A 12108-nucleotide genomic window follows, 5' to 3' on the forward strand; every position below is an offset into this window, starting at 1 on the left:
TTTTTTTTACTTTTCAAAGAGAAGAGTGTTGGGGCGGGGGGGGAGGGTTGGGAGGGGAGAAAAGTGCAACAGTGAATGAATGGAAACTCTAAGTCTCTGTAAATTTTCATTGAAATAATAAAAAAAAATTTTTTAAAAAGATATTGAGAGAAGACGCCGAAGGAGTTGTGTGCTGACACTGTGGCTGTGATGATCATGGATTTGACCATGGTGGAGATTGTAGATGGCACGGGAACAGACAAGGTTCTGCTCTGTTGACATAGAGTCGCTATGGCACCTGACGACAATGACTGAACTGAGACGATACATTTTAAAGCCACACTTGTGTGGGTTTTGGTGGCTGTTAGGGCGATACTTGATAGCTAAGACCAGCTCCCATTTAGAGCTCCTGTCGGGAACGAGAAACTGAATGGATGCATGCACGGCCAAGGCTGCAGGACGGCCTGCAGCTGTCACCTGTGTGAGGTGCCTGGACAAGGGAGAGTTAGGGCTAATGTCCAGCTAGTTTCTCCCACTGTCCCTCTACCTGCGACTGTTCTGTGTTCAGTCAGAGGGTCAGAGCCCCAGGTCCCTGTGCTCAGCACGGTCCTCAATCCAATTCCAATGTAATCACAGCCACAGGTCACAGCAGACCCTGTGTCAGGACACCCTGTGTAGGGTCACAAGACCATCCTAACTGGGCAGGCGATTTCCTGCTTTTCAGTCCAAGCCTCAGATGGACAGGCTAGTTGGTTATCCCCCTTGACCTTAGCCCCCCCTCCCCGTGAAACTAAAACCCACTCCTGCGGGTCTAGTCGGACTTAAGCCGACCCTCCGTCCAGTCGCCAAGGCTGTAAATCTTTACAGGAGGAGATTGCCCCACTTTCTCCCTTGGAATTGCTGGTGGATTTGAACCACTGACCATTAGGTTAGCAGGCCAACACATAGTGCGTTGCGCCACTGGGGCTTCTGCACAGTCAGAACCCTTTAATAATAATAATAATAATAATAATAATAATAATAATAATAATAAAAATAAATGTTGCAAGGCGGGGTCAGTCCTTGGAGAGGGACATCATGCTCGGAAGGGTGGAGGGACAGTGTGGGAGAGGAAGACCCTCGAAGAGATGGATTGATTCAGTGACTGGGATAATGGGGGTAAGTGTGTCAGAGACAATAAGATTGACAAGGGACAGAGCAGGGTTTAGGGCTGTTGTACATAGGGTCGCTATGAGTTGCAGGTGATTGGACAGCACATAACACCACCAACAATAATAAAGGAACAATGTTAAATGTATTAATAATAAAAAAAAGTGAGAGAAAAACAAGATCACTGTCGGCTGTGTAAATGACTTACTGAGATTTTTTTGATAACTCTTTGCTACGCACTTCCTGATTGGAAAGGTGGAGGTTCGGTGAAAGAGAGAAAGGCCCTCAATGGAGTGGATTGGCACGGTGACTGCAGCACTGAGGACGGCACGGGCTAGCACAGGATTCAGATCTGTTGTTCATAGGGTCGCTATGAGTTGTACTTGACAGCACGGAACGACAGTCACAAGCTGCTGTCAGGCCAGGAGCTATGTGAGCGGCATTTCAGGGACAAAGTTTCAGTGGAGCTTCCAGACTTAACACAGACTGGCCATCAGCTTCTGAAACAACAGGCCTTCGGAAACCCTGTGACCAGTGGAGAAACGCGGCTGGGTATAGCAGTAGCGGCAGTGCCCTGAGACTGGGACGGTGGGCTGCAGGGTGTCTGAGAGAATGAGGGCAGCACAGAGGTGGGGTTCAGACCCCTTGTTCACAGCGTTGCTGTGATTCGAAGTCGACCCAACAGCACTTAACAACTTTCCTAATCTATACTTTTTTTTTAAATTTATTTTTTTTTTTTAATTTCTTGTGCATGTACCGTCAAATCAGATCTGACTGGTACAGGAGGAGATTGTCCCTCCTTCCCTGGCAGAGCATCTGGTGGATTCGAACCGTTCGCCTCTGGGATTGTAGTTGCAGCTCCTTACCACTAGGCCACCAGAGCTCCCCCTAATCTATACTTTGATGACTGCGTCACCAGGGCTCCTTAGCGGATCATTTTGCAGGTCTGACACCACTGCCGCCCTGTCCCTCGGGCCCTGGACTCATTCAGCTCTTTCTCCACGTCTGCCCTCAAACCTGATTGGCTGGGTCCACCTTTCTGATGCCGGTACCCTCCTCTCTTGCCCCTTTGCCCTGCGACCCTTGACTCGGTTAAAGCAAGAGGCTGGCACTTAGAAAATAAGCTCTAGCTGGTGATTTATTGCCTGGTCAGGAGGGTGTCTTCCAGCCCAGGAATAGGCAGGGCTCAAGGTGGCCTTTGAGGGTCTAGTCACAGCTGGGAGCAGCCGGGGCCTGGGGCGGGGTGAGGTGACGGGTCAGGAAACGCACAGCTGAGCGGATGCCCTCGATGGTCCGCCTCTCAAAGGCCTCCAGCATGCTGGTGACAGAGCGCAGGGCCAAGCCTGTGCCGGCCGACAGCCCCGACGAGAGCACCAAGGTGGCACTGTCCAGGAGGCTGGAGGCCGGGCAGAGGCTGGGTCCGGTGCCCTGAAGCAGGTCCGTCACGCAGCCGTGGCCGGTGGCCAGGATGTCTGTGGCCATGTCCACAGTGGCATCAGACCAGACTAGGATGTCGCCCAGGGAGCCGATGGAGCCCTCGCCCCCGCCCAGAAGGCTGGTCATGGAGTGCATGTAGCTGGCGTCCTGGTTGGCCATGTACAGGCTGCTGTCCAGGGGCCTCCACTCCGGGTGTGTAGTGGGTGAGGGTGACGATGGGAGGGACAAAGAGGACGGCTGATCTGAGATGTCCACCAGCTTGTCCTCCAGAGCCCCCAGTGACGCCTGAGTGTCCTCTGTGTTGCTGGAAGCTTGAGTGTCTTCTCCTGGGAGCTGTGCCTCAACAGTTGGGGGAGGCCTCTCACTGGGGTCCCCCGGACTTGATGGAGTCTTTTCCTTACCCAGGGGAGGTCCCTCACTGGGGTCCTCTGAACTTGATGGCATCTCTTCTTTATTCAGGGGACACCCCTCACTGGAGTCCCCCTGACCTGGTGGGGTCTCTTCTGTATTCAGGAGGTGCTGTGGTAAAATCAGCTGACTGTGGCTTGTCATCTTATCTTCAACCAGCTTGACCAGTGGGGGGTTGGGGAGGCTTCTGGAAGCCTGCAGGGAGTCTGGGCTTTGCGAGAGCAGAGTTGTGGCCTCTGTGGGCTTCTTGCTGTCCTCTGGGACGCCCTCTGACAACTTCATAGCCTCCTCACTGGCTGGCTGGCTCACAGGCTGCTGGGCTGCTGGCTTCTCTGTGCCACCTATCTGGCCTTGGGACCTTCCTGCTGGGCTGTCTGTAGACCGGCTGTCTCCCTCACTGCCCACGGTGATCCCAGGAGTGCCATGTTGGGGAGTGGTGGCTCCAGCCTCTTCTGAGGGCTGGGTGGTCATCTATGCCCTCTGCCACTTTGGTGGGTAAGGAGTGGCCATGGCCCTGCCAGGAGGAGCCGCCCAGGCACTGAGGTCACAGGGGCGTGGGGGCAGCTGGTGATGTCACAGGCACCAGCAGGGCAGGCACTGAGTGTCCTGGGGGCTTCCTGTGACCACTGACAGTTGACAGTCAGAAAGGCAGCAGGTGTCTTGGCAAAGGTGGAGGTGTGTGAGGTGCAGGAAAGGGTCATCCGGCTCCACGTTGGCAGCAAGGACCTTTGAGAGTGGGGTCCTGCTCCTAGTGTCTAATGAACACAGGATGCTGCCACCCCCTCTCTGTCCATGATGATGCGGGCTCACTTCCGGCCAGTCTTTCTGCAGAGGGCTGCCTTCACTGTGTAGAAAAAGCAGCTCCAAAACAACTATGAGATATCATCTCACCCCAGCCAGAAAAACAAAATTTAACAGAACAGCAAACAACAAATGCTGGCGAGGTTGTGGAGAAACCGGAACCCTTATTCACTGTTGGTGGGAGTGTAAAATGGTGCAAGCCTCGTGAAAAGCTGTATGGCACTTTCTCAAAAAGTTGCAAATAGAAACACAATTCATTTGACCCAGCAATTCCACTACTGGGAATTTACCCTAAAGAAACCATAACCGCCACCCAAGCAGATATATGCACACCCATGTTTATTGCAGCTTTGTTCACAATAGCAAGGAGTTGGAAACAACCCAAGTGGCCATCAACACACAAATGGATAGAGAAGCTGTGGTATATTCACACAATGGAATACTATGCAGCATTGAAAAACAAGGAACTCATGAAATATTATGCAAAATGGTGACCCTGGAGGATATTATTCTGAGTGAAATATCTCAGTCACCAAAGGACAAATATTGCATAGGGCCACTGTTGTAAAATGGGACTGACATCAGAGTTTAAGGAAGACAGAAACGGAGGGGAGGAATGATGTACATTGCACTGGAACAGATGAGGGAGAGAACTGTTTAAAAGGAATATGTGATTAGGTATTATTGTCATGACAGGAGTCCAGAACGAAGGCTACACAGCGGAGTGGACTTGCGGGGAGGGATTGCATAACAATGAAAGAATTTTTCTTTTATTTTTCAAAGAGAAGAGTGAACTGGGAGAAGGGGATGGGAAGGGGGAAAAATGCAACAATGAATGAAAGGAAACCCTAAGTCTCTGTAAACTTCCATTGAAATTAATTAAGGAAAGAAAGAAACAGCTCTTGGCTCTGGCCATCTTTGGCTTGAGGATAGAGATATGTGTACCTTGCACATAAGATCCAGCAAGGAGGGCCTTTGTAGCCTGGGTGTCCTTGAAAGGGGCACCACTGAATGGTTCCTGTTAGCTGTCGACTGGGGGAGGCCATGCAGCAAGTGACAAGTACACCTTCCTATCTGAGACCTTCTCCTGAGTCCAGGAGTCCTGGTGATATATGCAGTGAGGAGAAAGACACACATATCTAATCCACCAGCCCCTCTGAGCAGGAAGACAGGCAGTTCACGCCAGAAAATTCAGTTTCTGACACTGGATGAGGGGTGAGGTCACCGATGACTGGGGCTTAGCTTGGGGTTTGCTGACTCCAGGGTTTTCTCACCAGCTGTCCCCCTTGGTCTGCCCTCCATTCTGGCTTTTCTGAACCACCCCTCCCCCTCCCCACCCAGCCCCCTGCCCATCACACTTCATCTTCCCTGAAGGAGCCTAGGAGGCACAGCACATTCCACACTGGACCCACCACTAAGAGAAGTCAGTGGTTCGAATCCACCAGTCTCTCTGTGGGAGAAAAATGGGCCATTTCTTCCTGTAAAGATTTACAGCCCGGAAACTTGGTGAGGATTCTGTGCATCAGAACGGACCTGGCAGCTGTGGACTGGTTTGGTTTAGGCCTTTTTGCAGAAGTTTCTAGATATTAGGAGCTACCAGACTGGAGGGAAGAGTGACCTGGGGTCAGAGAAAGGCCAAGGGGATAGGTGGGGTGGCAGTGGGGACCCTCTAGAGCCATTTTATAGAAAACTGTCTCTTTCATGAAGATGAATAATTGGATCCCAAGGCAGAGTCTTAGTTGATGTGGGATTTCCCCCTTTTTTAAAAATCATACTTTTAGTGAAACTTTACAGAAGAGATTTTTTTTAACAAATTATTTTTTCTTATTTTATTTTATTATATTTCGTGTGTACCAGCAAATCGGATCTGACACTAGTACAGGAGGAGATTTGCCCTCCTTCTCCAACAGAGTATCTGGTGGATTTGAATCAAGAAGATTTTTTTTTAATTAAAATCCATTTATATAATGTTTACTCACACAGAAAATGTACAGCGTCAACATTCAGGCAATCAACTCCACTCCATCCTCAGGACTTTGAGAGACAGAAATCTCTGCCTTCCTCCCAATATAATACTTTCATACATACCTCTGAAAACGATGCATTTCATTACATCACCTCTCTTAAGACAGAATCCCTCTGAATACCTAAGCCATCCCTTCTTTTATAGAGAATGAAGAAATATCAGCAGAGCCCTGCTCCGAGATGCAGTGTCTCGTGACAGATGTAGTGCAAGAGATACAGACAGATACAGACAGATAAAGACTAGCTCCGCAGTGTGGCCAACCGAGACTGCATGGCCTCCAGGGCCTCCTCCTCCTCCTCCCCTTCATCCTCAGCAGTCATGGCTCCTGGAGGCTAAGGGTCTGGAAGGGCGTCGGTCACTTTACTGGGTGCTTTGCCCAAGGCCCCTGCTGTAATTTCAAACAGAATCTTGTCAATTTCCATTTCTGCCTCCTCTTCCATTTTTCCTGATCGTCCATGCCTTCAAAGGTGTCTTCCAGCATCTCTTCTATGATTCCAGCCTTCATCATCTCCTGTGTGGTGGCCTGGATTTCAGGGATCCTCCCGAGACTCTGCATGGCTTTCATCACCTCTGTGCTCTTCTGCAGGGAGCCAGCCACTCGGAGAACGGCCAGCTGGTTCCGTGTGCCCATGAGCACGGAGTTCATGTGGGCTTTGGACGCGTAGAGCTTGCTCACTGCCTCCGCGACCGGATCGTCTCCTTGGCCAGCACCACGCAGACGTCCTTCTGGCCTTTCTTGGCAGCATCCTTCACGGAGCGTTTCACTTTTTCTTCTTCCCGCTGGATATCTCTTACTTGTCTGTCAACTACTCTCATTTCCTTTATCTTCAATGACCATTCATTGACCAAATCTTTGGGTGGCTTCTCCTGGGTTTTTCCAAACAGCTCCATGACTAACTGAGTTGGGCTTACCCCTTCCTGCTTGCCGTCCCTTCCCGAGAAAAGATTGTTTTAATTCATTCATTGATACACATTTCCCCCTCCCCCAATTCACTTTATAATGCATGTGCTGCTTCAAAATGTCAGTTGGCACACACACACTGTGTTATCACCCATTCCCTTTAGGCAGTCCCTCCCTTCTCCCATGCCAGTGTACTGTATCCTGGTGTACTGTTCATTATCTAGCCATTCTTTTCCCGCTATCCCTGCCCCGTGCCCATCCTACTTTCATAAGTGTTCTTACACAGTATTTGACCTTTTGTGACTGGAATATTTCACTCAGCATAATGTCTTCCAGATTCATCTATGTTGTGGAGTGTTTTACAAGTTCATTCTTTTTCAGTGCTGCATAGTATTTCATCGTGTGAATGTACCACAGTTTTATATTCACTCATTTGTTGACAGGCATTTGGCCAACTTCCACTCTTTGGAATTGTGAATAATGCTGCCGTAAGCATAGAGACATGCATCTGTCGGCATCACAGCTCTGGTTTCTTTATGGTATATTTCCACTTGTTGGATAGCAGGGTCAAATGCTATTTCTATTTCCAACTTTCTGAGAAACTACCAGACTGCCTTCCACAGTGGTTGTACAGAGGCAGAGTTCCGTCCAGGATACATGGTGATGTCAAGCATTTACAATGATGTCAGCCCTGAAACTTGAGTGCACATGAACTGTCCTAAGGTTGATAAGTTCTCAGTATTGCAAACAGTTGGAATCAGACCACAGTTCCTTCCTGGCCACCAGCTTTGGTTTGTTGTTGTTGTTACGAGCCATCAGGTCAATGACCACTCGCAGCAGCCCTAGGAACCACAGGTCAGAACCATGCCCAGTCCTGTGCCGTCATCATCTCTGCCGTGCTCAAGGCCATTGCTACAGTCACTGTGTCTGCCCATCTCATGGTCCTTCATCCTCTTTTCATTCCAGCCTACCTTTCCCAGCATGAGTCTTTTCCCAAGGTCTGTTCCTTCCTGAATTTTCCACACTTTTTGCTGTTGTTGTTAGGTGACACCAGTCAGGTCTGACGTGTACCAACTCCTGTACAAAGAAGCCCTGCCCTGTCCAACCTCGCCTCTCACAATCTGCTGTGATTAAACCCGTCATCATTGCTCTGGGCCAATCCTTAGTATATCTCTCTCTCTCTTTCTCTCATTGTTGTTAAGTTGGAAATGATTCATAGTTGACCCTACAACACAGCTTTTTAAATTTTTTTATTTTTTTTATTTTATTATTGTGTGTGTGTATATACACACACACAATAATAAAATTGTGTAAATTAGATCTGACTGGTACAGGAGATTGCCCCTCCTTCTCCAGCAGAGCATCTGGTGGATTTGAACTGCACACCTCTGGGATTGCAGTGCAGCTTCTTGCCACTAGGCCACCAGAACTCCCCCCCCCTTTTTTTGAGTCTGTATATCTTACAGGAGGAGGTTGCCCATCTTTCTCCTTTGGTGGATTCAGACCTTGAGAAAGGCATCACCTTGGGGTCAGCAGGGAAATGTCCAGAGATAGGCTGTTATGAGGTGCCCATGTGTTCACCAGTCTCAGAGCAACCCTGTGAACAATGGCTCTGACCCTGCCCAGTCCTGCACCAACCTCATCGTCTCTGACATACTATGTCCATCGTTACAGTCAGGTGTCAGTCTATCTTACTGAAGGTCTTTCTTTCGCGGACCCTCCACCTTTCCAAGCATGATGTCTTTTTCCAAAGACTGGCGTACAACAAGGACCTCTGTTGGCATAGTCAGTAGGGCTCCTGATCAAAAAGCCACATCTTTGTAACAATTTAAATCCACCAGCATCTCTGAGGGAGAAAGCTCGGCAATGTCCTCCCATGTGATTTACAGCCTCTGAAAACCCACTGAAGGGTCAGCTGTGAGTTGGTTCTAACTTGACGGCAGTGAATTTTGGGTTCTTTTTTTTTTTTTAGGTAATCTTACACTGTTCAACACTCTTCTCCAGCATCACAGCTCAAAGGCATCGATTCTCCTTCTGGAAATCTATTTCTATATCTGGAAAGCTATTACTGTCCAGCTCTCTGATGCATAGCAAGTAATTACAAAGACCAGAACCTGAATCAGGTGCACCTTAGCCTCCAGACTGACACTGTTGCTCTTCAGTACTTTGGAGAGGTCTCTGAAAGCAGACTTTCCCAATGCAATTTGTCTTTTAATTTCCTGGCTGTTGATACCAAGCAGGTTGATTGTGGATCCAAGCAAACTAACGCTGTTAACAATCTCACTCTCGTCACCATCTATCACGATTCTGCCAGTGTGCCCAGTAGTGAGAATCTTTGTTTTCTTGATGTTGAGCTTCAAGCCATATTGAAGGCTGCAGTCCTTGACCATCTGCAGCAAGTGCTTCAGGTCCTTCTCTGTTTCAGCAAGCAGGATTGTGTCATCTGCATAACACAGATTGTTGATGAGTTTTCCTCCAATCCTGATGCCACATTTCTCCTCATAGAGCCCAGCCTCCCAGATAATCTGTTCTGCATACAGACTGAAAAGGTATAGAGATAGGACACATACCTGGCATACACCTTTTTCAATTTTGAACCATGCAGTGTTTCCTTGCTCTTTTCTAAGGACTGCTTCCTGGTCCAAGTGTAGGTTTTACATAAATACAATCAAGTGTTCTGGGATTATTGAATATGTCAAGAACTCCTAGGAGAACAAACAAGGCTATCCCTTGGAGGCAACGATTCTGAAGCTTTGTCTGATATATTTGGACATGTTGCAAAAAAGGACCAGTCCTTGGAGAGGGATGTCATGCTTGGGAGTGTGGAGGGACAGCACAAGAGAGGAAGACTCTCGATGAGATGGATTGATTCAGTGACTGGGGTAATGGGGGTAGGTGTGTCAGAAACAATAAGATTGGCACAGGAGAGAGCAAGGGTTAGGGCTTTTGTCTATAGGGTTGCTTTGAGTTGCAGGTGTCTCAATGGCACATAACAACAATTTTCCAATGGACCCTTGCAATGTAGGGATCAAGCATTTGGTTGCTAACTTGAGGTTGATGGTTTGAATCCATCACCTACTCTACAGGAGAAAAATGTGACCGTTTATTCATAAAGATTCCAGTCTTGGAAATGCTCGGAGTATTCTCCTGTGGGGACACTCACTGTCCTCGATCCCACATCCTAGATCTGCTGTTCTCCACACTTTGCCCTGTAAATGTACTTTGTTCTGTAGATGAGAACAGTGCCTGAAGTTTGGAAACATGTTTTCTCTTCCAGCTCTTTTCCGTGGAAGTCAGAGGCATCTATCTCCCTGACACTAGGTTTCTGCTGTTTCTCATGCACATATCACGTGTTGAAATCCATCACAAGCCTGTAGAAGTGTGTGCTTTGTGCATTAGACTTTGCAGATAACACAATTTCCTTATAAAAACTCACTGGCGGTGGCATAAAGGTGATGTTGATTGTTAGTTTCAAGCTTTGGCTATAAGCAGTAGCACATTCAGTAAAGGATCCTCAGATCCTTAAAGATTCTGGAGTCCGATGTTTGAGGGGTGGATGCCATAGGTGGTCTTCTGTAGATGGGCCTCTGCTGGGAGGCTAGTCTTGGTGACACTGAATAAGTTCCGCTTGGCCCAGAGGAAGCAAGAGATCTGTGAGGAGAAAGCAGATGTCCGATGCCCTTGAGACTGTCAGGGGCGGAGCTGGGCAGGGTCCCTACATCAGAGCTTCTACCAGCAGGGTGGTGCATCTGCCTGGGGCATTAGGTCCCTCTGAATACACCCTAAGGGGAATCTTCCTGAACTTTCCAGAAACTCTAAGGAGGTAGAGAAGCCTGGGCTCCTTGAGCAGATGATGTTGGAATTCCACTGGGAATCTGCACACTGGATTTGTTTGGAAGAAGTAGGTTAATCAGCCCCATGGGAGGGGCCCAGACCTTGAGGGCATTCTCAGGTTACAGAAGGTGGTTGTCACCTCGCTGACTTAGGGAAGGGGGTGCCCTGAGTGAGGGACTAGGGCAGGAGGGGGCCCAGGACCCCTTCTGAGGGCTAGGGTGAGGAGTCCATCATTTTGGGAACTCAGGGTTGGAGGGGAGCTGAAGACCAGGCTGTCAGGGGCAGACGTGGTCAGGGAGCCCGGAGAGGCAGGGGGAGAGGGAGAAACGACTGCCTGCCGTGGGGAATTCTGAAGCTGTTTTCCTCGAGGTTTCCAGAGCGAACACCTCACCCCTCCTTGTTTGCCAAGGCTTTTGTGGGAGTGACGGCATCCCTTCAGCGTGTTCTCCTGGAGACTGAGCCTGTGGGGACCCAGCAGGGCCGGAGAATGGGGAGATGGACAGCTGGGACTGGGGATGTTTCTGGAAAAATACTGTGTTAGCGTGTCACTTCTAGATTACAAAGGAAATAGAAGAGAAATCAGCAAAGAGAGGCAACCCACTCAAAACCCACCCCACCAATGTGGAGCCTCTGGAGGCCGGAGGAAGGACACCGTAAATCTTTACAGGAGCTGACTGCCTCTTCTTCCTTCCTTGGATTGACCGCTGATGAGTTTGAGCTGTGGACATTTCCATTAGCAGCTGAGAGACTAACCATTGCACCACCAGGCTCCTTAAAAGCTAATAAAAGTGGGGAGACATTGGAGTGTCTTGGTCACCAGTACTCACCATGTAATTCCACTCCCCCCACTTCCTTCCTGTATTTCAGATTTCCATTAATCCTATGTCTGTATCTTCCCTTTCCTTAGTGGGACTGTGCTGATCCCTCTATGGGAAATTGCCTTTCCCTTCACCCCTCTCTGTCTATGCCTGCTATTTTTTTACTCGTCATTATTCCCCTCTCCCATCTCTGGTAATTTATCCAATAATAATTGCATGTAAGCATTCTTCAGTTTTATATCAGTGGTCTGAAACATATTTCTCCTTTCATGACCAATTTGATTTAGGACAATGCCTTCTAGACACATCCGTGCTATGCAGTATTTTATGACTTCTTTATTGTTTTTCATAATACTCCGTTGCATAATAAGTGTTGCATAATACTCCATTGTGTGTATATACCATAGTTTCCTTGGCCACCCATTCTCTTGGGTTGTGTCCACCTCTTTGCTAGAGTGAATAATGCTGCAATTAACATGGGTGTGCATATACCAGTTCTTTGTATTTCTTTGGGATATATGTTGTTGATGATGACTGCCTTCGAGTCAAGCATGATTCATAGTAACACTATGAGCAAAAGGCTTGAAGCCTTTCTATAACTATCAACATTTATCAAAGTTCATAGAGTTTCCAGAGGCATGTTATTTAGGAAGTGGATGCGACTTCTGCTTCCTGTTTGGATATATATACAGACTTAATAGTGAGAATATGTTGTTGTTTTTGTTAAGTGCCATTGAGTCATAGATGACTCATAG

General features: G+C 48.3%; 1 protein-coding gene and 1 pseudogene across 1 annotated transcript; both read right to left on the bottom strand.

Moving 5' to 3' along the window:
* Positions 1-2334: 2334 nt before the first annotated feature.
* On the bottom strand, positions 2335-3444 carry LOC102847627 (chromosome unknown open reading frame, human C2orf57). The gene has a single exon (XM_006893539.1). The coding sequence runs from the start codon at positions 3442-3444 to the stop codon at positions 2335-2337; it is 1110 nt and encodes a 369-aa protein (XP_006893601.1).
* Positions 3445-6039: 2595 nt separating this feature from the next.
* Positions 6040-6691, bottom strand: LOC102846687 (annotated as a pseudogene).
* Between the last annotated feature and the right edge of the window lie 5417 nt (positions 6692-12108).

The sequence above is a fragment of the Elephantulus edwardii genome, unplaced genomic scaffold (genome assembly GCF_000299155.1).
Source record: "Elephantulus edwardii isolate Elephantulus edwardi_28Jun2011 unplaced genomic scaffold, EleEdw1.0 scaffold00127, whole genome shotgun sequence".
Classification (NCBI taxonomy): domain Eukaryota; kingdom Metazoa; phylum Chordata; class Mammalia; order Macroscelidea; family Macroscelididae; genus Elephantulus; species Elephantulus edwardii.

What these genes read in the sequence shown, in the direction of transcription:
- LOC102847627 (XM_006893539.1), bottom strand. Translation starts at nt 3,444, where the DNA reads ATGACCACCCAGCCCTCAGAAGAGGCTGGAGCCACCACTCCCCAACAT.